This window comes from Prionailurus viverrinus, chromosome D4 (assembly GCF_022837055.1).
Source record: "Prionailurus viverrinus isolate Anna chromosome D4, UM_Priviv_1.0, whole genome shotgun sequence".
NCBI classification, from domain to species: Eukaryota; Metazoa; Chordata; class Mammalia; order Carnivora; family Felidae; genus Prionailurus; species Prionailurus viverrinus.
The window spans coordinates 4,508,345-4,533,585 of record NC_062573.1 but is presented as its reverse complement, the minus strand read 5'-3'; the positions used below and the strand labels follow the sequence as shown (position 1 = coordinate 4,533,585).

Below are 25,241 nucleotides of genomic sequence, written 5' to 3'. Positions count from 1 at the left end.
CCCCCTCGTCCCCCGCCCCGCCCGGCCTCACTTTCTCTGGGCCGCATGTGCTTCCTCCCTCCGCGGCCCAGGCTCCGTGGCGCCGGCAGCCCCGGGAGCCCCGGGAAGTTTGCGCGCGGCAGCTCCGCAGCCGGCAGCCGGGAGCCCCGCAGCCTTCGGGGAGCGCCGGGGCTGGTGGCCCCTTTGTTGGAAGAGGCGTGGAGGGAGCGCTTTTGTTCTGAGTTAGTCACGGTGGCCGGCTGGAGGCTGCTACCTCATTATGCGCCGGGTCTGCTTGTCTGCGAGGAAGCAGATGGTGGGGAGGTAGGCAGCGGCGTGAGTAGCCAGACCTGAATCCCGTTCACCTGTCACCTCCCACAAAAGGCAGGTTCTGGGGATTTCGGGATTCTTTTTCCCTACCTGGGGGAGGGGCGTCGAGGGGCCGCCGTCTCCGACGCCTCGGAATATTACTTTTACCCGCTCCCCCTACCCCCTGCCTTCCCCTCGGCTGCGGCTTCTCGCACCGTGTAAATGTCACTCACGTGTCAGGATGTGTGTTTACAGCCTGTTCCTTTCCTTGTTTAGTCTTCACGGACAGGGCTCAGCGGTTGTGCGACGTCCCCCCCACCCCCCACCCCCGCCCCGCCGCTGGGGGAGATTAGCAAAGTTACCCGCCTCTGAGCCCAGGGCTAGGGCACCCAGATCCCGCCCCGCGGCGGGAGATGCTTTTGAGTCTCTAGCCGACCCGGGCGCGTCCCAGCCTGACACCTAGGGATGCTTAAGCGGGCGCACCGGCGGGAATCTTGACTGCCAGGGAATTTGGGGTCGGTCAGGGATGGGCGTGGGCTGCAGGTCGGACAGGCGATAAAATCGTGTACTTACATTTGTGAGGGTGGGGGGGGAGTGAAGAGCCGCAGGGTGCGTTTCCCTGTTTCTTGAGAAGCCCGCGGCAAGAGTTGCCGAGTGCTCCTCCTCCCCCACCCGCCCCCCTCTTCCTAAAGCAGCCCCTAGAATTCTCGAAAGCGTATTGTATCCATCTAGCCTGGGCGCGGAGCTGCACCAAGGACACCCTCTCCAGCGTTGTTACAATTTTTTCTACCCTTTGGGCGACTTCCAGATAAACCCCGGTGACTCCCAGATTAGGTTTTCATTCCTTACTTTCTTTGAAAGAAAGTGCCCCAGATGCGTCGGTAAAACATGCCTGTGTATACGTGTAGGCGTCCGCGTGCCTGGGCGCGGGCCGTGTGCAGGCGCCAAGGCACACGTCTGTGTGAACACTCGCGCACGCGCGCGTCTTTGGGTTGATGGTCCTTCCGTCGCATTGGGGCATCTGTGCATGTGCAGCGTGTACACACATACTTGTAACTTAAGGAGTTTTTTCAAATACGCAAAACGTGGTCTCGGAGAAGCGCACGCAGTGATTTAGGTAGTATTGTCTGAACATGGAATTGCATGTATAACATGCAATTTACCCGTTTACAAGTGCATCCTCCCGCCTGGCACTGGACACTTACACTTGATGTGTCTGTGTAGACCCTAGCTCTACATCGCTGCCGGTCGTATTTTATGCCAACAGAGATGAACATGTGTGTTTGCACACACGAACGCTAGTGCATGTGCTTGGGCAGTACAAGCACACATATATTTATGTTTGAAAGTTACGTCCGGTAGGTAGAAGGTAGGACTTTGTGCCCGCCCCCAAGCTCTGCCCTGTAAGATGAACCGCACAGATCAGACTGACCCGCCTCCAAAGCAGACCCAGAAAATGGGACTCTGTCACTGACTTGCTCACTGAGTTTTTCCCCACAGTCACTTTTTATCTCCTAAATCTCAGCTTCACCACACACCTAGGTGTCATCCTTGAGTCCCCAAGAGACTAGGTTGAGCCTGAAGTCGGGGGGCTGGGGTGGCAGTTGAGATTTACCCACAGGCTGGGTTGTTGATCTTGGAGAAGTGGTGCAGTCAGGCGGCAGGGTGGACGTCTGTCAACAGCTGGGTCTGTGGCATGATGCAACCAGCCAGCAGAGGATGGGCCTGTGGTCTTTAGGAACCTCAGGAACGCTGAATGTATGTTGCAGTAGGAAAGTTTTTAATAGGGGGAGATGGAAAAAGAAAAGAGGGAGTGATGAAAGTTTGGTGAGTGCCTACTGTATTCTAGGTATTTTAAATCCATGATCTTTTTTTCTTCATTACATCTGTGTGGAGGGTGCTGTCTTGGCCCTCGGTGGAAAGATCAGAAACAGGCTAAAGGAAGTTAAGTCACTTGCCTAAGGTTACATTGCACGTAAATGGCAGAACTGGGATTCGAACCTATTCCTTTCCTAGTCCCTAAAGCCATGCGCCCATCCACTCTTCCAGGCTGCAGAGGGACAGGGAAGTGCAGGAATGAGCTACACGCTCCCATAAAGTGGGCCCTAGCTTGCTTGGAGCGAGGCTATTCCGGCTGGCCCTCCTCTCCCCGGAGTCTTAACAGCTCCCGCTGGCTCTTGCCGCTCTGGCTCAGCCCGGTCCTCAGGAGGCCTGCGCGGCCGCCCGCAACCCGCAGCGCGGAGCCTGGGCCGAAGGCTGAGCTCCGCGGGAAGCAGCCGAAGGCTCCCGCAGCTCTGCCCCAGGCTTGCCTTCCCAAGCCTCCCCAGCCGGTGCCCGAGGCGGCGGCTCTGGGCCGAGGGGAGACCCGAGTGAGAGCTCCTCAAGCATCCTCTGGCTGCGCCTTCTTAGGATGGAGACGGCGGGGAGAGAGGGTTTAATTTTCCGTCCCAAAGAATCGCAGGAAAACTGTTCGTAGCTTAAAAACTCCAAACCCCGCGCTCTCCCTCCTCCCTCCCTTCCTCCCGCCCCCTCCCTCCAGCCTTGCCCACCAGCTCCCACCATCTCGTCGCTCCTCTCCTCCTCCTGCTTCTCCCCTCCCTCTCGGGTCTCCCGCCTTCCCGGAGCACGCGCTGCCAGGGCCCGGGGTGCTGGGCGGCCAATGGCGCGGCGGCAGGACGTGATGTAAGGCGCGGCTGTAGAAAAGGCGCGGACGCTTGGCTGGCGCGGACTGCAGAGCCGGGGCTGGGCTCGGCGCGCTCTTGGAGAGCATTGCGCGCGGCTGGGCCCGCGGTCGGCGGCTCCACCTCCCACTCTGCTCCTCCTCCTTTTTCTCCTCCTCCTCCTCCTCCTCCTCCTCCACCACCACCACCACCACCACCACCACCACCACCACCACCACCATCACCACCACCACCACCTCCTCCTCCTCTTCCTCCTCCTCTTCAATTCTCTCGGTGTCTCGGCTCGGCTCGCTGGCTTCGGAGAAACCCGTACTACAGTCGCCGACCCAGCGCCTAAGCGGGTCGCCTAGGGCTGGGGGCACACCCCAGGGAGGGGAGAGGTCCAGGCAGCTGGGCCGCCGCGGGCACCTAGCCGTTCCCGAGTGAGCCCCGACCGCAGCCGTCGCCGCCTCGGGCAGAGTTTGCGCTCCTGCTTTGCGCCCCGGGCGCTGAAGCCGGGCGGGCGATGCCCGCGGCGTGAAAGCGCCCGCGGCGGGCGCCGACCTCTGCCCTCGGCTTCCCCCTTCCCGCCCCCCCCCCCGCCCCTTGCCCTTGTGACCCTGGCTTTGGCGCCGCCGCCCAGGCGCCCCGCGATGTAGCTGCCCCTGCGCCTCGGCGGGAGGCGTCCTGGCCCGCGGGCGCCCGGGGCCCGGAGCCCGGCCTGGGGGCGCAGCCGAGCTCGGGCGGGGCCGGGGCCGCGGTGGCGATGCACCGGGCCCGTTAGCGCCGGGAGCGCCAGGCAGCTGAGGCGGGGGGCAAGCCCTCCCGCGGAGGAGCCGCGCCCCCGGCCCCGCCGGTCCCGCCGCGATGCTGTTCCACAGTCTGTCGGGCCCCGAGGTGCACGGGGTCATCGACGAGATGGACCGCAGGGCCAAGAGCGAGGCTCCCGCCATCAGCTCCGCCATCGACCGCGGCGACACGGAGACGGTAGGCGCACGGCTGCGGGGTCGGGGCTGAAAGCTGGGACGGGGCCGGGTCGGTCCGCGCTTCTGCTCTCCGAAGTTTGGGGGCACTTTGGGGAGGGTCCTTCGTGCCGCACGGGACTGGGCGCTGGGGATCCGCGGACAGGATGCAAGGCCCGTAGCTCCCGGCTCGGGGGAAACCCGGCTGCTGGGGCAGAGGAGGGAAACAAGGTTTAAACCGAAATTTCAGACCCCGAGGGTGCAAGAGAGCATTTCTCCCGAAGTGGGAGCGAAGTCCTACCCGCGTCCCGGGATGGCCCTCTTCTCACTACACCGGGCCCCTCTGGTCGCCAGCTCCGCGTTCCCCTCCACTACTCGGCTGTAGCTGCTGGCGGCGCCGCCTGCGGCGCTGGGAAAGGCGAACCAAACGGGAGCACTGGGGCTCCAGCCGGCGTGGGCCGCTCGCGTCCCGCCTCCTGGCAATCGGAGTTCCCTCCCCAACACAATTTCAGGGGTCCAAGTCTTCTGGGCCAGTGCTTTTCGTTGATCACGCCCCTGGCCTCCTGGCCGGCCGACCTGGCCAGGCCAGGCCAGGGCTGGGACTTCAGGCCCTGGCCTGGCTCTTGTGGAAGGGGAGTCCATTTGGATCTCCACACCTGGCTTTGCCAGCCCAGCTCCAAATAGACAGTTCCTCACCTCAGACCTCCCAGAGGGCCAGGCAAGCAGTCGCTATCCAAGTTGGGCCCAGAAGTGACCTTTAGAGGCCAGGCCGAGGAGGTGGGGAGAAGGAGGGAAGCCTCTCCACTTGGAAAGCAAGGGCAGCAGCCTCAGTGCCTCCGGCTTCTGAGTTCTTCTTCCTGGATTAAACTCTCATTCTGTCCTGCACTCGGAGACTTTGAGGGTGCCTCTGCACTCCACTCACCATCTCCCAGAACCCAAGAGGGCCCCAGCCAGTGTGGCCAAGGTAGTGGAGGGGCAGACGTGGCTGCGACCTGTCCTGGCCTAAACCTTTGGCATACGGATCCAGAGATCACTGGGGCTCGGGGCCAGGAACTCTGTGTGTCTCCCGAGAGGAGAGGAGTCTGTGTAGAGAGAGGGGGACTTTTAATGGTCATCTTACCCCTTTTCCTGGGGCCCAGCAGAGTGGCTCCTTTAAGAAACAGTTTTGAGAGAGCTTTTGGAGGGCTTGACTGGAGTAGCCACTGCTGCCCCAGCCCTCAAACACAGCCCAAGCCTTTCTGGGAAAAGGGCAGAGGGGGCAGGAAGGGGGAGAACTAAGGAGGGAGATCCGTCCAGGCCAGCAGCCAGGCCTGGGCCTGTGGCCGGCTTGGGCTGTGTGGGCGGGCCTGGGTTCTGAGCCTCCTCACTATGGGCCTTTTGGGGACGAGGAAGCCACCGCACACCCCGGCGGCCCTCTCCGGGTTTAGGGCTAGCCTGAGCAACCGGGGGGAGCTGAGGGTGCCCGTTTCCAAGCGGTGGTGAAGTCGCAGGCTGACGCAGGCGCTGCGGTCTCCCGCCTCCCTCCCTCCGCAGACCATGCCGTCCATCAGCAGTGACCGAGCCGCGCTGTGCGCTGGCTGCGGGGGCAAGATCTCAGACCGCTACTACCTGCTGGCGGTGGACAAGCAGTGGCACATGCGCTGCCTCAAGTGCTGCGAGTGCAAGCTCAACCTGGAGTCGGAGCTCACCTGTTTCAGCAAGGATGGGAGCATCTACTGCAAGGAAGACTACTACAGGTACCCCCAACTCAGGACCCTCTGCCCCCCAGGCCCCCCTAATCTCAGACACAATCTGACCCGGTCTTCTTGGCCTCCAGTCCCAAGGGAGGGTTCCCCACCTGGGTCCCCCCTTCTCCAAGCCAGTACAAATGGGGTGACAACCTTTTCAAACAGGAATTTGAGGGAACTCCTGGAAAGGTCTGAGAACTATAGGGACCCAGAGTAAAGGGCTCTCTTCTGAGCTTAGACCATAAATAAGCTTGGTTTGGGGGGGGGTCTTTGCACCCCTCTCCCTTTGAAGTTTCTTGGGTCAAGCAGAGGGAACAGAAACAGGCAGCACCACCTCCCCCCCACACCAAGCCCAGGCAGCCTGGGCTGGTGTGCCACAAAGTTGGAGGGAGAGCTGGGGGATCAGTTGGGTGCGTTTCCGGGTCTTTCGTGGAGATGGGGGTGAAAGCTGCCTGTAGGGTTAAAGAGCCAGAGTCACTAACAGGCTACAAGTTTCTTGTTTCTCCCCTCTGGTTTAGGGTTAGGGTCTGTTTATATTCCTTCTCTCTCTCTCTCTCTCTCTCTCTCTCTCTCTCTCTCTCTTTCTCCCTTCCCCTCTCTCTTTTTCCCTGTCTCTGTTCCCCCCTCCCCCCTGCCAAATTACAAAAGTCTGTAGGATCGTCAGGTACCGGTATGGAGGGCAGGGGTAAAGGTTGAGAAAGGGTAAGTGGGTAGCCCCCCTCTCCCTGCGTTCCCAAGCAAAGGCTTTCCTGGGGCTTGCCCAGACCCTGGGTAAGGTCGAAGCATTGTGGACATACATATGCTTAAGGGAAACTGTATTTTAGGGTAGGACAAGACCTGGCCCAAAATCTAGTTCCCTCTTTCCCCATCCTCCAACTTAAGACTGGTTCCCATTTTAAGGAGTAGATCTCCCCCCGTGGCAGCAGCGGCACCTGGAGGAGGGATATGGGGGGTACCCAACCGTGTGTCCCCACAGTCCCTCCCTCCATGGTCCCTACAGGCGGTTCTCTGTGCAGCGCTGCGCCCGCTGCCACCTGGGCATCTCGGCCTCGGAGATGGTGATGCGCGCTCGGGACTTGGTTTATCACCTCAACTGCTTCACATGCACCACGTGTAACAAGATGCTGACCACGGGTGACCACTTCGGCATGAAGGACAGCCTGGTCTACTGCCGCTTGCACTTCGAAGCGCTGCTGCAGGGCGAGTACCCCGCGCACTTCAACCACGCCGACGTGGCGGCAGCGGCAGCCGCAGCGGCAGCGGCCAAGAGCGCCGGGCTGGGCGCAGCCGGGGCCAATCCGCTGGGTCTTCCCTACTACAATGGCGTGGGCACGGTGCAGAAGGGGCGGCCGAGGAAGCGCAAGAGCCCCGGCCCCGGGGCAGATCTGGCGGCCTACAACGCTGGTGAGTTCGAGGCGCACCGAGCGCCCCCGTCGGGTTGGGGGAAAGTGCGTGGCTGACCACCGCCTGAAGCCGGAGTGAATCTCCGTGTGATACGCATATGTATATATCACTCTGGGTACTCTAGTCCTTAGATTCCCCAGACCCTAGGTGCCACAGGACCTAGCAGAAGGGACGTTTAGGCTCCTCGGCTCCAGCCTCCGCGCACTTGGCTGGGGTGGAAGGAGAAGGCGCATTAGAGTCTTGCTGACCCTGGTGCAGGGCCTCGTCGCTGAGAGAATTTTTAGAGGCAGTTTTTTGGTTTGGGCCTCTCCCCCACTTTGTTGGTCAGAAAGCGTGAGGATAGAGAAAGCAAGGAGGAGCCGGCACCAAACAGGCTCTGGGTTGGCGGGGCTGAGGACAGGGAGCTGTGGCGATGGATGAACGAGGCAGGGCAGCGACGGTCCCAAGAGAAGGGACTGGTGGTGGCCTGGGGTAACTTGCTGGGCCTGGCGTTGGGCCTGTCAGGTGAAATGTACTGAGGGCAGCAGGCTTCGGAAACTTGGGCCCAGGACCCTTATGAACAAGAGCGGGTCACTGTGCCCCGCGGATCCTCTTGCTCCGCCAGGTCTCGATTTTCCCCGGGCTCCTTCCTCGGAGTTCTGGGCGCCAGCGGGGTGCTGGGATGAGAGCAGCAGCCCTTGGAGGCCGGCGCCCGGGGATGAGAAGACCGGAGTAGGCCTGGCCTCTCCCGGAGTCGGGTGGAGGGCTCATTTCACATTTCCGGCATCTCAGAACCCCAAGCCTTTCCAGGAGAGGCTCTGCCCCCTCCCGCACCCCTCCCCGCTCTGGACAGCTGTGGAGGTTCTGGGGCCCGGCAAATTGAACCGTCAACATCTGCCCGACGTCTGCAAGGCCGGGAAAGGTTTATGACTCCCCGGGCTTCTGAACTAGATAGAGTTTATTTGCAATTATTTTCTTTCTTTCGTTTGCGACAGAATCGGATTCCGGGATTTTGTTTTCTTCCTCCTTTTCCCCTTAGTCTAATGCGCAAGTGGAAACAAAACAAAACAAAAACCCAGGATTGGGGGGAGAGGGCAGCGTGGGGAAGAAGTCAGGGTTATTTTGATCTTTAAAAATCTGAGCTGGCTGGGGAGGAAAATTCAGCCAGGGGCAGGGTGGGGTGGGGGTTGTCCCCTGTTCGATCCAACGAAGTTGCTTGTTGGAAGATGGATGGGTGTATGTGTCTCAGTGTGTGGAGTTGGGAGGAAAATGCAGCCCCCAGTCTGGTAAATGGTGAAGTGGCCGCAGACAGGTCTGTGGCGGCAGATTAAAGATTTGTCGAAGGTTCTGCCGGAGATGCCGGCTCTCAAAAACTTCCATCCTTCATCTCTCAGCACCCTGAAAATAAGCTAAATCGGGTCCAGGCCGGGTCCCCCCCCCCAAACAAAGCCACGTCTATTTATCAAATGGGGTCGGCCCCCAGTAGGAAGCAGTAGGCTGACTTGGCCGCAGAGCGCGTGGGGAGTGGGATCATGTTTTTCTAGGTAGGCAGGTTTGCAACTGGGTTTGGAATTGAAAGGCAGAAGAGTTTCAGAAATTTATTTGTGCTTCTTGCTGCTCTGCCGCCTTCCCTGGCGAGGTCCGGCGGCACCGAGCGAGAAGATGTGGCTGGAGGCTGAGTTTCAAGGGATCTGGCACCACTACAAGGCATTCCCCACCCATGCCATCTCCTCGGTTTTTGTTTTTTGTTTTTCTTTGACCCTTCTCTCTTTTTTACCTTTCAACTCTCTCGATCCCTCTTTCTCTCTGTCTCTCTCCCTCTGTGTGTTTTTGTCTGGGTTTTTCTGTTCCGGTCTTTTTCTCTCTCCCGGCGCGCGTCTCTGGCCTTGACTCAGGCGGAAGAAACCGCACACGGCGCGCCGGCGGCGGTGGCCGCGCCGCTCGCGTATTCGGGGCTCCCGGGGCTGGGTTGGGAAAAGGGGGCGCCTCCCTGGCCGCGCCGGGCCCAGCCAGGCCTCCCCGGGTCTGGCTGCCGTTCTCCTCCTCTCCCCGCACCGGGCAGGAGAGAAATGGCCGCAGTGTGGGCCGTGGGGCGGCTGGAAAGGGCACCGTGGAGGGTGGAGGGTGGAGGGTGCACTGCGGGTCGTGTGTATGGGCGAGAGCGCGTGTGCGTGTTTCTGACCGTTGAGGACACGAGCTTGCTGGTGTGAGTGTCCCACACCCGGAAGCCCAGCTACACCGACCCCTTGCAAAGCCCTTCGCTCTGTGGGCCAGTGCGGTGGCGGAGCGGCGGCACCTTATTCCAGGGCGGCGAGCTCGGGCAGACTGGGGAGGGACGGCCGTCGGTGCGCCCAGCCCGCCGCCTGGGGAAGGGCAGCCAAAGCGGCGGGGCCGCAGGGTCGGAAAGTCCTTCCGGGGCGGTGGCCGCGGCAGCCCTGCTCCGGCTGCCCCTCGGGTCCGAGAGCGCAGCCCCGGTCCCAGAGGCAGAAGGAAACCCCTGAGCGGGGTTGCCAGCGGGCCGGGGCGCGGACGAGGCCCGGGCCTCGCACTTTGCGCCGGGGTTTGTAAGCCACGGCCGCGGGAGTCCCGCGCGGACCGGCCGGACGCCCGGGCCTCCCCCAGCCCCAGCTTTTTGTGTGTGTGCCTGGCGGCGTAATTACTGATTTGATTCCAATCCATTATTTAGACAATTGAACCTACAATCTCGTCTTTAGTAAAATGAGGCGAAGTCAGATTTGATTACAGGTTCAGTCCCAGCGACAAGAGCTCGAAACCCGATGGGTTAATAACAGATCACGAGTAAATTATTCATGATTTTACGAGCTCTTTAGCTCCATTGAATCGGCCTAATTGAGAGGAAAAAAAAAAAAAAAAGGAGAGAGAAAGCCTGTTCCTCCCCCTCCCCTCAGCCCCTCGCTCCTCCCCGGATCCGATCTTGGGGAATCTCGACCAGGCCGGGGCGTGGGGAGGGAGGCGGGAGTGAGGGCGCCTGGGGTACCGGGCAAATCTGGACTCAACGGCTGCTTCCCGGCTGCTTTCACTCCCCCAGCGCAGCCCCCCTGCCCGGGCCACTGGCCACCTCGGCCTCCCAATCTTGGGCCAGCTCCTTTTCTGCCCTCCCCTCTTTTCCCCTCTCTCCCCTTTTCGCCACTCCCCGGCCAGTAACGGCTCTGGAATACGCTTCCCCGAAGGGACCTGGTTTCCTTGAGATCCGGGATTCTGTTCCTTAACCTGGGCCCTCCACCACACAGTCCTCCTTTTTTTCCAGGCCTCGCTGTCCCCTCAGGCTCTCTCTGTGTCTTTTCCTGATTTTTTTTCTGTCTTTGTAGCCGTCTCTCTCCGGTTCTCCCCATCTCCACTGTTTTCTTTTCCTCCGTCTCTCCTCTCTTTCTTCCTAGCCCTGTCCACCTCCCCTCCCTCCCCCCTCTCCTTTACTCTCTCTCCCTTCTGTCTGTCTTTCTACCTCTGTGTCTTTCTCTCCTTTCTGTGCCCTTTCTGTCTCCCTCCCCCAAACCACCTCCTCCCATCTAGGCCGCACTCAGGGCACGTCCCTTGGGTGAATGGGGCGCTGGGGTCCCCACGGAGCTCATTAAGAGCAGCAAGGCCCAGGCGGGGACTGGGCAGAGGGATGGGCCCAGAGATCCCCCGTGGGGAGGCCTGCCCCCCCCCCCCCCCCCCCCCCCGTGGAGCTGGGGACTGGGGGCAAGGAGAGGGTCGCTCCCTGCAGTGGGGGCAGGGCAGTTTCCATGGATTCCGTTTGGAGTCATTTTCTGATCCCTTTTAAATTGCTGGACCCCCGTTCTTCACCCTGGGCGCTCTCAGTGGGAGTACAGCCCTGGTGGGGGACTTGGGTGCCTGGGTGCATGTGGGAAGGGACGCTTAGGAAGTGTAGCCACTTGCTGACAGCTTCAAGATTTGTGACAAGACCAGCATCTTGCAAATTCTTTCTGCAAGGGACTGTTCCCCACCTGAGCAGTGGGTGGAGTAGGTCACCAGGAGATCGGGAGTACTTCTGAAGTGGTTTTGCCAGATAAAATGCCGGACATCCAATTACACTTGAATTTCAGGTAAACAACAAATACATTTTTTAGTGTGAGTATCCAGTGCAGTATTTGAATTTTAAATACATGAGTAATTTTTTAGCGTAATTGTATCCAATGCAATATTTGGATTTTAGGTAAACAGCAAATTAATTTTTCAGTATAGGTATGTCCCATGCAAAATTAAAGCCGTACTAAAAAACTGTTCGTTGTTTATCTGAAATTCAGATTTCACTGGATGTCCTGCATTTTTATTTGCTAAATCTAGCAGCTCTGTTACGGGCATGTGATGGGGCACAAGACATATTCCCAGTTGTCCGCTTTAAGGGGACCGAATTGGTCTCCTCTGAGGTTTTCCCCAAACTAAGACTTTACATGTAGGATGGCTGGGGATGTGATGAAGGAATCTTGGAGTTCTTGATGTCCCCATCAGGCACCAGGTTACCAAGCAACTTTCTGAGGCCTTAGGTTTCCACCCCTGTCCCTCACCCCCCTTGCCTTCCAGGCATTGGCAGCCAGGCCCCAGCTGGGCCCCTTCTGGATGGGGACCGGCTCCCCAAAGAGTCGTGCGTCATCTTTGCCTGCCTTTGTGGCGTGGTGGAAGGAAACGGGCAAGGACTGAATCTAGGCTCAGCCCTTACCAGTGGTGTGGCTGTGTACACATGGCTTCATTTCCCTTCGCAGGACTTTCCTCATCTCAAAAATGGGATGAAAAGCAGTAGCCACCTCTTGGAGCAGTAGTGAAGGCCCTATGATGTATGTAAAGCCAAAAGCATACGCTCGGTGTCAGATACATGTCAATTTCTTCCTCCAACTTCCTTCTCTTTCGGGTTAGAATCCTACCACTCCGTGAGATTTCTAGAGATCGCTTAACCTCTCTGGCCCCTTCAGCCCATTTGTGTAACTGGAAAACAAGTACTTCCCAGGGCAGTGGTGAGGATGAGGATTAAACTGCAAGATACAATTTCCGACCTTAGCCCAGTGCCGGCGGCCCAGTGTCATCCAGAACTTCTGGTTTGGGGAACCGATGAGGGTGAAATCAAAGTGAGTGGAGAGATGTCAGTCAGTCATCCACTTTCAGGTGCCAGGTGCCCACACTGTGGGGGGGAGACAGCCTCCCTCCTTAGAGAGTGCAGGGGGAAACAGGAAGAGTGTGGGCCCAGGAGTCCTGAACACTGCTCTGTATTCAAGTCAAGTGACTCCCGTTTCTAATCCTCATTTTCAACGTTTGTAAAAAGGAGGAAATAATGCTAGGCTCTTAGAGTTGTTTTAAGGATTCGGTGAAAATATATAAAGCCTTTACGCACATCATCCATCTGGAGTCGAATAGCCATCAACAAGTTGTAGCTGTTGGTTGCTATTATTCTGACACGATGGCACAGAATGGTTTTTGGCTTCTCTTAGAGCTGGGTTTGAATCCCGCCATTTCCTAGCTGAGTGACTCGGGCAGGTGGCTCTCCGGGAGCCTCAGATTCTCCTATAGATCTAGAAGATGGGGATAATATTTTCACCTCAGGGCGGTGCAGTTCCCGCCGTGGGGTCCTGAGGCTAGAAACATTTGGTGGCAGGTGGGGCGGTGTAGGGGGCAGGTCAGGAGGTTCACCCGCCGCCTCTGCATCCCCTCCCCAGCGCTGAGCTGCAACGAGAACGACGCGGAGCACCTGGACCGCGACCAGCCCTACCCGAGCAGCCAGAAGACAAAGCGCATGCGCACCTCCTTCAAGCACCACCAGCTTCGGACCATGAAGTCTTACTTTGCCATTAACCACAACCCCGACGCCAAGGACTTGAAGCAGCTTGCGCAAAAGACGGGCCTCACCAAACGGGTCCTCCAGGTCAGCTGGGCCGGGACAGGGGATGAGGGCGGGGGCACCCGGGGCCTGCAGGGCCTGCGGCCGAACCCGTAGCTGCCATGGGCTTTGGAAGGACCTTCCATTCTATGTGTGCCCTTCTCTTTGTCACTCTCTACGCTTTCTCTACCTCCTCAGACTCTAGCTGTATTTCAGGGATTTTTTTTTCTTTCTAACTTTTCCTCTTCTCTTCCAATTTTTGTCTAATCTTTCTATTTTGTGTATGTGTGTCCCTCTTCCTCTTTGTCTCTACACTCAGCCTCTTTCTTTCTTGTAAACACTTCTTAGTTGCTCTTTATTACTAGAGTGACACTCAAATATGTTCACGTAGTAAAAGGTTCAAGCATTTCAGATAAACCCAGCGCATCCCAGGATGGCTGTCCAAGCTAATTGCTGTTAGCTCTTTCCTCCTTCTGCTTCTTTTCCTGACTTGCCGTCTCCAGTTTCTCTTTCTTTCTCTAGATTTTTCTTCTGTCTCTTTGTTGTTTCTTAGACTCTCCCAGAAGCAAGGTTGGGGGGGGGTGTGGGCTGATCCCCTGGGTGGGCCCGGGAGGCTCATCCGCCTGCAGGGAGCTGGAGGCAGATGGGCACCTCTGAAACTGCGCAGAATTGCACTTGTATGTGAGGGCGCTTTCCGGATAGAGGATCCAGAGCTTTCCCTAGACTTTGAAGGTCCCGTCCCTACCTCAGAGACGTTCAGAGGCCCAGTTTGGGGAGTCCCAGGCTCCTGTTTGACCCAGATTCATGGCAGGGATTTGGAGTAGCACTTCTCAAATCTTTAGCTCTCCCTGTTACTCGTTTCACAGTCCTGGGCAAATCATTTAACCCCTCTGGGCCTCAGTTCCCTCATATGTGAAATGGACGCAAGAAATTATCTTGCTGCAGGCTTATTTGAGGAGCCATTGAGATGAGGAGGTGTCCACCACGGTAGCTGACACGGATCTGCTCAGTGGATGGTAGCTAAGAATAACATGAGCTAGGTTAAGAAGTCAACTGGCATTAAGTAGTAGGAACGATTCTTCTGGTCACTGGACTTCAGTTTCCCCATCTGTACAGCGATAAGGTGGGACAGCATCTTTCTTTATAGCACAATGTAACCAGTTTATTCTTTAGAACCTGTGGCTGTGGGGAGAGCAATTTACATTGCGGGGGGGGGGGGGGGGGAGGAAATCGAGAGAGGAAGATCTGACCAGAGTCTCACAACTGGAGGGGAGGTACTGAGATTCAAGTCCAGGCCAGTCTGATCTCCCCCTCCAGCCCCAGGTGGTTGGGGACTTAGGGCTGGGGGACTGCAACACTGCGGGGGGGGGGGGGCGGGCGGGGGGGGGGTAGTGAGAATGACGATAATGGAAACCAAGGGCTGCGCAGTCACCCTAAGATCTCCTGCGAGTATGTCATGGGCGGGGGGGGGGGGGGGGAGCATTTTGGGTGTGATGGCGGCGGCGGGATGGACTGTGACTGGGGCGCTGGTTGATTGATTCCTGTAGTCGGGCCTGCACCCCTGCGCAACGCGAGGGGAGCCCGTCTCTGGAGGGCTCAATGACGTAGCTGAGGGAGTTGAGTGCTGGCCAATGGGGCGCCGATGCGCCTCTCTGGGCCCGCCCCCTACCCCCGGGGCTCCGCTCCTTGTGGGACCCTCCCCTCCTTGCGTCCCTTTTGTCTGAGGGGTCCCTCTGGCTTGGGCTTGAGAAGGGGTGAGGACGTTGCTGCGCCTGGCTGGGTCTCAGATTCCCCCTTGTCCATTTCCCTTGGACTTGACCTTCTTGGGTTAAGTCTGGGGACCCTTCTTGGCACCCCACCACACACACACACACCGCCATTCCTCAGCCCTGGGCGAATCTGATCATCAGCCTCTTCTCTGGTTATTAGGATACTTTGTCCCTTCCCCTCTCTAGAGCCCCTTATGGCATGTTGGTGGGGGCCATTTGGTGAATCGGGCCAGGACAGGAGCAGGCACTTGGAGTCAAGCAGAGAGCTCGGTTCAGGAGGGCCTCGGTTCAGTTCTGTCCCTCTACTCACTCGCTGGCTGTGCATTTTAAACAAATTAGTTACCCTCTCTGAGCCATAGCTTTCTCACCTATATAATGGGTACCATTAGGACATATACCTCTCCCTGTTATCCTGACTAAATGATAGAGACTAAGTGTCCATTGTTGAGTCTGAATCCGCATAAGGAGCCACACTCTGCTGGCCTTTGAGGCAAGAGGCTTGGTTACCTGTTTTAGGAACAAATCGGATTTCCAGTATCGTTGTCTCTCATTCTTTCATCTGGCCAAATATCTATTGGCACCTTGGGGTGCCAATATCTATTGGCCTTGGAGACACAGAGATGAATGAACCACAGTCCTGGCCCAGAAGAAACTCACCTATTAGCTGTAGAGATAGACCCACATTCGGTTTCTCCGTAGTGTGATCAGTTGGGAGGGGCGTTCTGTTGGAGACCAGAGGAAGAACTAACTGTTCTTTGTTTAAGGGAAGGTTCACCAGAGGGACCTGGGTGAATGCTTGCCCTGAGCCTTCCTCCCCTACAATCCCGAGCCAGGCCTGCTCACACCTGTGTGTCCCCTCTACCATGGGGACTCAGAAAAGCCAGGGACATGGAACTAGCTGAGAGAGAAGAGCACGGACAGTCATGGTGGGTCTACCAATCAATGAATGTTTGAGTGCACTACTGTGTGTCAGGCACTTTGAAAGGCCCGTGAAATACATTTGCTCATTGAGTTCTCACTGGTAGGCATCATGATAACCTCCTCCCCACTGCACAGATGAGAACATTGAGGCCCAAATGCTTTCCACTTGCCCCAAGTCATACTTTGCTAGTAAGTAGCAGAGCTGGACCCAAATCCAGGCCTGTCTGGTCCATGGATGTAGCTCTTTCTCCACTAAGCCAACCCGGCAGTGCCCGCTCCTGAGTGGGAGGATCATGTAGGGCCTGTATGTTGCTGGGAGTGGGGGCGTACTAGACCACTTTTCTCCCTCTTCGCAGACATCCAGGTCTCTTGCACTGATCCTTAATAGTCCCTAAAGCACAACTGTTCATGATTATGCAGCAGTTTGCAAAACATTATCTTTCCAGCCACTCATCGACCTTCCCTTAATGTTTTCCTGCCCATGTTACAGATGAGAAGCTTAAGAAGTAGCGAGATGAAGTGATTTGCTGGAGGTCTCAGGAGCCAGGCTTTGGCAGGGTGGGGCTCTCTCCCAGGGGTTCTAACTGCTGCTGGGCCAGCTGGGGGAGGCGGGGTGAGGGCAGTTTGGGCCAGGCAGGTGGTGGTGTGGCTTTGGAAGGTTAACAGAGTGGTTCAGATCCTTTTGGACTTACCGGCAGTGTGATTTAGGCACTTTAACATCTCCTCCTGGAGCCTGATTACTTATCTACGAAACGAAGGTAATAATAGTTTGTATCTTGAGAACTGAGGATTGAGAAGGCGTTGGCAGCGTGCTGCCTGCTACAAAGTAGGTGCCCATGAAATGGTTCCTCATCACTTGTCTGCACCAGCTTAATGGTACTAGGCCTTGGGGGCCCCGCGGAGGTGGTGGTCTACCTCCACCCTTTGGAGAGAGTCTGTGTGGCAGGGACAGGTTGAGATTGAGGCTGTGTTCCCAGAGGTCGGTGATATAAGGTGTGTGTGTGTGTGTGTGTGTGTGTGTGTGTGTGTGTGTGTGTAGGTTTTCTGGGCTGTTCCTGGATCTGTAATGCAGAAGCACCATCAATATGGGAGTCCTGGGATGCAGTAACCCTGCTGGAATTTGGAGTCAGTTGATGTGAGGTCCAGGCTCAGCTCTCTCACCCACTTTCTGAGCAATATTGAGCAAGTGACTTAACCTCTCTGGGCCCCAGCAGCCTCAGCTATAAAATGGAGACGATACTAATACTCACTGGGTGTTTGCCAATGAGATGACTTCAAGTGTAATGTATAAAGTACAGATTAGGGGGGCGCCTGGGTGGCTCAGTTGGTTGAGCGTCCAACTTCGGCTCAGGTCATCATCTCACAGCTCATGAGTTTGAGACCCACGTCAGGCTCTGTGCTGACAGCTCAGAGCCTGGAGCCTGCTTCAAATTCTGTCTCCCCCTCTCTCTGCCCCTACCCCACTCATGCTCTGTCTCTCTCTCTGTGTCAAAATAAATAAAAACATGGGGCGCCTGGGTGGCTCAGTTGGTTAAGCATCCAACTTCAGCTCAGATCATGATCTCACGGTCCGTGAGTTCTAGCCCCACGTCGGGCTCTGTGCTGTCAGTTCAGAGCCTGGATCCTGCTTCAGATTCTGCATCTCCCTCTCTCTCTGCCTCTCCCCTGCTCATACTCTGTCTCTCTATATCAAAAAATGAAGGGGCGCCTGGGTGGTGCAGTCGGTTAAGCGTCCGACTTCAGTCAGGTCACGATCTCGCGGTCCGTGAGTTCGAGCCCCGCGTCGGGCTCTGGGCTGATGGCTCGGAGCCTGGAGCCTGTTTCCGATTCTGTGTCTCCCTCTCTCTCTGCCCCTCCCCCATTCATGCTCTGTCTCTCTCTGTCCCAAAAATAAATAAAAAACGTTGAAAAAAAAATTAAAAAAAATGAATAAATGTTAAAAAATAAATAAATAAAAGCATTAAAAAAATTTACAGATTAGGGAGGACTTCACACACACTTTTATACAGTAGGGTTCAGTCAACCTACCTCTCATACACAATAAAAAAATTTAATTATCTTTATTTTGCAGATGAAACTGAGGTTCAGAGAGACTAGGACCCTAGCCCTAAGTCCCACAGCTAGTCAGTGAGGAAGCCAGGAGTCGAGCCTAGATCAGTCTGATTCCACAGCTCTTTCCAGCATCACCCAGTGTAGGGCTGTGGCCCTCCCGCCTTGGGTCTAGCTGTAGAATGCAGCGGTACAGGTGGAGAGAAGGGAAGGGAAGGGGCGGGTCATAGATGCCATGTCCTGGTAGCAAAGCATGGATCCTGCTGTAAAGCCGTAAATGCATAAAAAGTGCTCAAAATTGTCATCACGGCACGGCCACCACCATTCTCACATTCTACCAGCGGGCGAGGTCACTGGGAGAGAGAATGGTCCCTTGGACAGAGGTCCACGAAGGCCTTAAGCTTTGTAAATGCTTGCAGACCTTCCTGCAGCACACAGATGCCTGTCTGAGCAGTCCCTCTTCCTTCCTGGGGAAGGGTCAGGAAGGCAGAGTAGGCCAGGCTTCGGGACAGGGGAGGTGAGCGGACTGATTTGGGTGGCTGAAAGTCTCCTTAGGGCTTCCCGGTGTGACTTTGGCAGAAAGTATATTTTAGCCACCAACAGCTTAAAAACATTCTTCAGATGACTGGTTAGCGGTCACTGACTTGTGTGAGAACACAGGAACCGGGAATGATAGCTTTTCTCTGGCCACCCATTTGTTCAACAAATACGCTGACCTTCCGCCATGTTCTGGGTGGGGTGTGACCCAGACAGTGAATGGGACCCGCTGGAGCTGGAACTCCAATCCAGAAGGGAGACAGATGTGCAACAAAGAATTGCAAATGGCAATCGTGTTAGCGCTCACTTGTGGGGCGCCCGCGTGGCTCAGTCGTTTAAGTGTCTGACTCCTGATTTCGGCTCAGGTCATGATCTCTCGGTTCTGTGAGTTTGAACCCGCCTCGGGCTCTGTGCTGACAGCGAGGAGCCTACTTGGGATTCTCTCAGGTTTTTTATTTTATTTTTTGAGAGACAGAGAGAGACAGAGCATGAGCAGGGGAGGGGCAGAGAGAGAGGGAGACACAGAATCCAAAGCAGGCTCCAGGCTCTGAGTTGTCAGCACAGAGCCCGACACGGGGCTCAAACCCATGAGCCGCAAGATCATGACTTGAGCCAAAGTCGGACATTCAACTGACTGAGCTACTGAGGCACCCATCAAAGTAAATAAACTTAAAAAAAAATAATGTTAGCACTCACCTTGTACAGCACTAATGAGTTACTATGTGTGAAATGCTTAAAACTCTCCTTAGACAATGCCTGCTACTTAGTGAGTGAATATTATTTGTCGTCATTACTTTCTTTATGAAGTTGCTGTACCAGAGGACAAATTCTCTCTCTCCTTTTTTTTAAGCTTTTGTTTTTAAGTAATCTCTACACCCAAAGCGAGGCTTGAACTCTCAACCCCGAGATCAAGAGTCGCACACTTCACCGACCGAGCCAGCCAGCCGGGCTCCCCAAGACATAGCCTCTTTATTCCTTTTTTTTTCTCATATAACATTCATCATAAGACATTACCCCTGCAACTGCATGGAGTGTCTGTGTCATGATTTCCACTTGCCCCATCTGGTTGGACACTTTGCACGCGGCCATTAGTTGATGTTATTTAAAAATACCACAATGGAAAAATGAAATGTTAATAAAGCCAGGGGGGGGGTGGGGTAGGAGGGGAAACGGTGCCCGGCTGGCTCGGTCAGTGGAGCACACAACTCTTGATCTCCGGGGTTGTGGGTTTGAGCCCCACGTTGGGTGTGGAGATTACTTAAAAATAAAATCTTTTTTTTTTTTTTTTAATGCCACAATGGACATCTTTGGGCATAAAGATTTTGTCGTTGGGCTGGTTCCCTTAGTGACCCAGAAAGGGATTTGTGAGGCAAAATGGGTTTTCCACTTACTCCCTTGGTCCCCTTGATGAAAGAATCTTAAGGAAGGGAATTTGTGAGTCAAAACACAGCGTGCAGGGCCAGTGGGTGCCTGAGGAGGGGCATGCGGTAGTGTGGGCTTCTTCATTCACCCAGGACTTACTGGGGGTCCCCTGGGCACCAGGCGAAGGCACTCCTCGTGGATGAAGAAAAGGGGCTGCCAGTTTAAGAAGACGGGTGGGTGGGGCAGATCATCTCGCGCCTGCTGGAAATCCCAGACTGTCAGAACCCCAAGAGCCATAGAGGTCAAGCGGGGGTGGTCCGACCCTCTTGTTGTGCAGGTAGGGAAACTGAGGCAGACCCAGAGGTAAGGGACTAGCACAAGGTCACTGGACTGGTCAGCGGCAGAACCAGAACTGGAAACTGCAGCTGGTGCTGTCCACCTTGCCACAGTTGCTTTTGTGCTCATTCACTCATTCACGCACTCATTCATTCATTCATTTGTTTGCTGACTCAGGATCATGTGGTAGGGAGCGTATGGACGTAATGGCAGATATTCCTGGATTCCAGTCTCAGCTTGGCCTCTGTGTGACCTTGGGCAAGTGACTTCACCTCTCTGAGCCTGTCTGGTTTCAAATCTATAAAGTGGGGATGCTTAGCTTATCTTGAAGATAACCTACGACTGCACGTTAGAGGGTGGCATGGTGTCTGGGACATGGTGGTCCACAAATGTTATCTATCATCATTGCTATTAATTCAATGCATATTATTGAATCTTGGTCTTTGCCGGTCCCTGTACCACATCCCAAGGACATGAAGTGGACTTAGACAGGGGGCCCTGCCCCAGCAAAACGCTCAGGAGGGGACTTTGTAAAATGGTCAGGAGAGAATTCTGGCGAAGCCCTGCTTCAGGTGAAAAACACAACACCAAACCCCACAGCAACCCGGCTTCTAGTTGAGTTGTTGATTTTCACCCGCCAGATTTCCAGCGCCTCAGATTCAGTAAAGCAGAGAGGGCGGTTGTGGAAGATGGTGTCATTGTTTACAAATCACTGTTAGGGGCAACGCAGGAGAAAGAGCAAACAGCTGGCAGCTAACTGGTTCCAGCCCTTCCCGAGGGCTTAGAGCCCTGGACCTGGGAGCCATGCACCCCACCCCCGGGGCTCCCTGCTCCAGCTACTGCTTGGAGAGAGACACACAGGCCAGGACAGAGGCAAAGGGTGGCCCCAAGGCTCTCGCCTTGTCGGAGGCCGTGAGACTTTGGGGGAGTCGCTTCCTGTCCCTGAGGGCCTCTGCAGACTTTATCCATTTTACCATCAGCCATTCCCGGGGCCAGCGAGACAGTCTCACCCCTGCAGACTTCTGTAGGCTGGGCAGGGAAGGATTCCCTACCCTAAGAGGAGCACGTTGAGGGTGGTCTTAGAAGCACTATACTTATCTGCAAACCTCCAGAAGAGGTGATGGGCTTGCTTTGGGCAGAAGGCCAGGGGAAAATGTGCTTTTCTTCCCGGGAAGATCCAGCATGCTGGGGAAAGAGCTTTATTTCCTGACTTCACAGGGTCCAAGTCTCTCTCCTTACCCCAGGATTCTCCTGGATGTGCTTTTTAAATGAGCACAAATCTTATCAGGCAACTAGAAATGCTAGTTTGACACCATAGGCCCAAGTCGTGGGGTGGTCCCCAGGGGAAGGTGGGGCCAGGGGTGAGGTCTTCCCACCCCTGCCTGAGACACTGGGAAGACAGGCAGATGCAGGCACATCTGGAAATATGCAACTGGACACCCCAGAATCCGTAGAATTCTCTAAGGCCCTTTGTTTTATGGGGAGGCTTCTGGCGGGTGTTTTTCTCATGCAAAGGGAAGTGAAGGGGCCCTGCCTTTCAGGCTTTTTTCTTTAGGAGACACAACCCCCCCCCCCCCCCCCCCAGCCCCACGGTGGCCTGGATTTCCTAGGCCTCTCTCAAAGTACTCTGAGGACCTCTGGGTACAGCTAGATCTCTCTGTGCAGTTAGACAGGTGGTCACAGTTGGGGGAGGGGGTGCCGTGGAGATGAGTTTCCACACATGTCTTCCTGAGAGCGAACAGGCTTGTGTGCAAAGGTATGGGCGTGGAAGGGTGTGTGTGTGTGTGTGTGTGTGTCTGTGTGTGTGTCTGTGTGTGTGTGTCTGTGCCCAAGGAAAAATGAAAATAAACCCTTATTCTTTCTCTTTTGTATTCTTTTCATACCAAGCTCAGTTCTTTTTTAAAAAAATTTTTAATGTTTGTTTATTTTTGCAAAAGAAAGAGAGCGGAGGAGGGGCAGAGAGAGAGAGAGAGAGAGAGAGAGAGAGCGCGCAAGCGCAAGCAGGGAAGGGGCAGAGAGAGAGAGAATCCCAAGCAGGCTCGGCACTGGTAGTGCCATGTGGGGCTACAGTCCACAAACCATGAGATCATGACCGGAGCAGAAAACAAGAGTCAGATGCTTAACCCACTGAGCCACCCAGGTGCCCCTCTGTTGCCTACTTAAAGGTGACTTTCAAGGGGAAAAAAAAAAAAAAATCTCTCAACCATTGTGAACAATGATCAAGATTTGATTTGTGCACATCTTCCAGAACAGTGCTGTCAAATAGAAATGCAACGTGAGCCACGTATGTAATTTTCCATTTAAAAATTTTTTATAAAAAAAAATTGAAAAAAAAAAGGGGGTCGTCTGGGTGGCTCAGTCGGGTAAGTGGCCAACTTCAGCTCAGGTCATGATCTCATGGTTTGTGGGTTCGAGCCCCACGTCAGGCTCTGGGCTGACAGCTCAGAGCCTGGAGGCTGCTTCAGATTCTGTGTCTCCCTCTCTCTCTTCCCCTCCTCTGCTCATGCTCTCTCTCTCTCAAAAATAAATAAATGTTAAGAAAAAATTGTTAAATTTTTTAGCAGCTACATTCAAAACACAAAAAGAAGCTGATAAAATTAATTTTAAGAATATATTTCATTTAGCCCAATATATCCAAAATATTATCATTTCAACATATAACAGGTAGAAACATTATTATTGAGATATCCTACCTTCTTTTTTTCATACTGAATCTTCCAATGTAATTCTGTGTTTTCATCTACAAGGAGCCACTTTTTGGCTAGTCATACTTTTTTTTTTAAGTTTATTTATTTATTTTGAGAGAGAGAGAGAGAGAGAGAGCACAAGCAGGGGAGGGACAGAGAGAAGGAGAGATAGAATCCCAAGCAGGCTCCCCGCCATCAGCACAGAGCCCTATGTGGGACTCGAACCCACAGAACCATGAGATCATGACCCAAGCCGAGATCAAGAGTCTGAACATTTAACCGACTGCACCACCCAGACACCCCCTAGTCATACATATTTCAAGTGCTCAGTAGCCACCTATGGCTAGTGCCTACCATGTTGTTTAGCTCTAGAACCTTCTAACAGAAAGGGAAACCCAGTAATAGCCAATTAGGGCAAAGGCAAATTTTATTTTATGAAGAGCAAAATATTGCCAGCCCAATTTTTTATCCACGCCCCCCCCCCCCCCCGAAAACCCAGATTAGCATCCCTGGGGAATGCTCTGCTACTCTCCAGTCCCTGCCTCTCTTCCCCTAACCAGTCCTTCTCTCTCTCTCTCTCTTGCCCCACGCAGGTCTGGTTTCAGAACGCCAGGGCCAAGTTCAGGCGCAACCTCTTACGGCAGGAAAACACGGGTGTGGACAAGTCTACGGAGGCAGCGTTGCAGACCGGGACGCCTTCGGGGCCAGCCTCGGAGCTCTCCAATGCCTCGCTCAGCCCCTCCAGCACGCCCACCACCCTCACAGACTTGACTAGCCCCGCCCTGCCAACTGTGACGTCAGTCTTAACTTCTGTGCCTGGCAACCTGGAGGGCCACGAGCCTCACAGCCCCTCACAAACGACTCTCACCAACCTTTTCTAGTGACTCACGCCCTCCCCACCCACCCCCCCCCCGCCCCACAATTTCTTTAAAAAAGAAATTATCTTTAGTTGAATTCCAAGTGTATTTTAAAATAGAGGCTTTGAGCAACTAACTAACCACATTTTAGGATCTCGCCTGGAAACAGAGGAAGAAAATTGTGCGTCCGGCTAATGCAGCGGTGTGGATTGAGGAGTTACTTGGAAAATCTATCTGCAACACAACATTTGTGTCACTGTACAGTTTTGTGGACTGAGCGAGGAAAAACAACAAATAATTTAAGTTGGCTAGAGCTTCTGTATTTTCAAAGACTGCCACGTGCCTTAGGAATACTGTTTTATGTCCATACTTTGGATGACTTGTTCATTTTTCTCTCCCTCTTTTTCTCTCTGTATATTTATGACCAGAGCAAAAATGCAAAAAAAAAACAAAAACAAAAACAAAAACAAAAAAAAAAACAAAAAAAAAAGTTTGTTACTTTGAATAGTCCTAAAAAAAGAAAAAAAAAAAAAGAAAAATCAAACCCCCTCCAACGGTCGCTTTGTTGTTTTAGAATTTTAAGGTGGAAGTCTGTTCGAATATCAGAATTTGTAAAATCTAACCAGTAATAAAACCACTTATTGAAACTAGTTGGTGTCACTGCCGTTTAGTTGGGCGCGAAATTCACAGGACTTAACCGTCTTACTGAAGTCCAGACATATATCCGGGGTCTACCCTTATTTATCTATAATATTTATTTTTAATGTGCATGGGGCCACTTCTTCTGTGCCAGGCTTTGGAATGCCAGAAATTTGGATCCAGAGACGAAGTCCCTACAGGCCCTGCCATCAAGGAATTTAGAGTGGAGGCAGAGACAGAAGAGATCATCTTTTTTTTTTTAAGTTTATTTATTTATTCATTTTTGAGAGAAAGCGAGCAGGGGAAGGGCAGAGAGAGAGAGAGAGAGAGAATCCCAAGCAGACTCCGTGCTGTCAGAGTGGAGCCCTATGTGGGGCTCAAACTCACGAACCATGAGATCGCGACCTGAGCCAAAACCAAGAATCAGATGCTTAACCGACTGAGCCACCCAGGTGCCCCAGAAGAGATCATCTTAACATGGTGCCATAGGTGCCGAGTGGAGAGTATATCCACAAAGTATATCATTAGTTCATTCATTTCAAATATTATGTACATCCTGCTGAATATAGAAGTCAAAGGTCATCACATCTGCCTTTTCTGCTCTTCTTTGGGCTGGGAGGGTGGTTCAGGCAATGAGGAAGGCCTATCCCTATTAAGAGTGAACCCTGTCACCAAAGGGCAGCTTAAACTCCAGTTTTCCTAATGAATAAAAAATAATTCATTAAGTCAATAAATCATTTGCCTAGAGGGCAGAAGCAAATGAATTTAGCTCCTTTATTAAGGCTTCAGGCAACCTCAGAAACCCACAGAAAAGACACATCCAGGGAGGACAGAGGATTAGCGACAGGCGGAATGAGGCTGGAGTCTCTCCCGTTGCAGTGTGAGCTGAGGGAAGTCACTTTACCTCTGTGGGCCTCCATTTCCTCAGCCGGAGGATGAAGATAGTGACCTTTATAAACAGCTCTAGTGAGGACGAGGCAAGGTGTGTTGAAGGGCCCAGCAAAGGGCCTGGCCTATAGTAGAGGCCCACTATCTCTTACTGGGTCACAGACATGACTCATGAGGATGTTGCAGGTGGAGAGCAGGCATGTGTGTATCCAGGCATCGCCTGCCATTGCCGGATGCATCAAGCGGGTGTGGTATCTGTCCACTGGGCATCTTACATCCCTGATTTCTTGCTCTGAGCCCTGCTGCAGAGCATCTTGTTCCCAGCTTCATCGAATGCCAGCAGTTA

General features: G+C 54.4%; 1 protein-coding gene across 2 annotated transcripts; it reads left to right on the top strand.

The window, feature by feature from the left end:
* Positions 1 to 3,815: 3,815 nt before the first annotated feature.
* LHX2 (LIM homeobox 2) lies at positions 3,816 to 23,392 on the top strand. 2 transcript variants are annotated; one of them, XM_047831027.1, is made up of 5 exons: positions 3,816 to 3,935; positions 5,444 to 5,646; positions 6,638 to 7,041; positions 12,690 to 12,895; positions 23,105 to 23,392. In XM_047831027.1, exons 1-5 carry the CDS (start codon positions 3,816 to 3,818, stop codon positions 23,390 to 23,392), a joined length of 1,221 nt encoding a protein of 406 aa, XP_047686983.1. The 2 variants fall into 2 exon arrangements, with proteins under 2 accessions (XP_047686983.1, XP_047686984.1); XM_047831028.1 differs by having other exon boundaries at positions 6,638 to 7,045; positions 12,697 to 12,895.
* Positions 23,393 to 25,241: the final 1,849 nt, after the last annotated feature.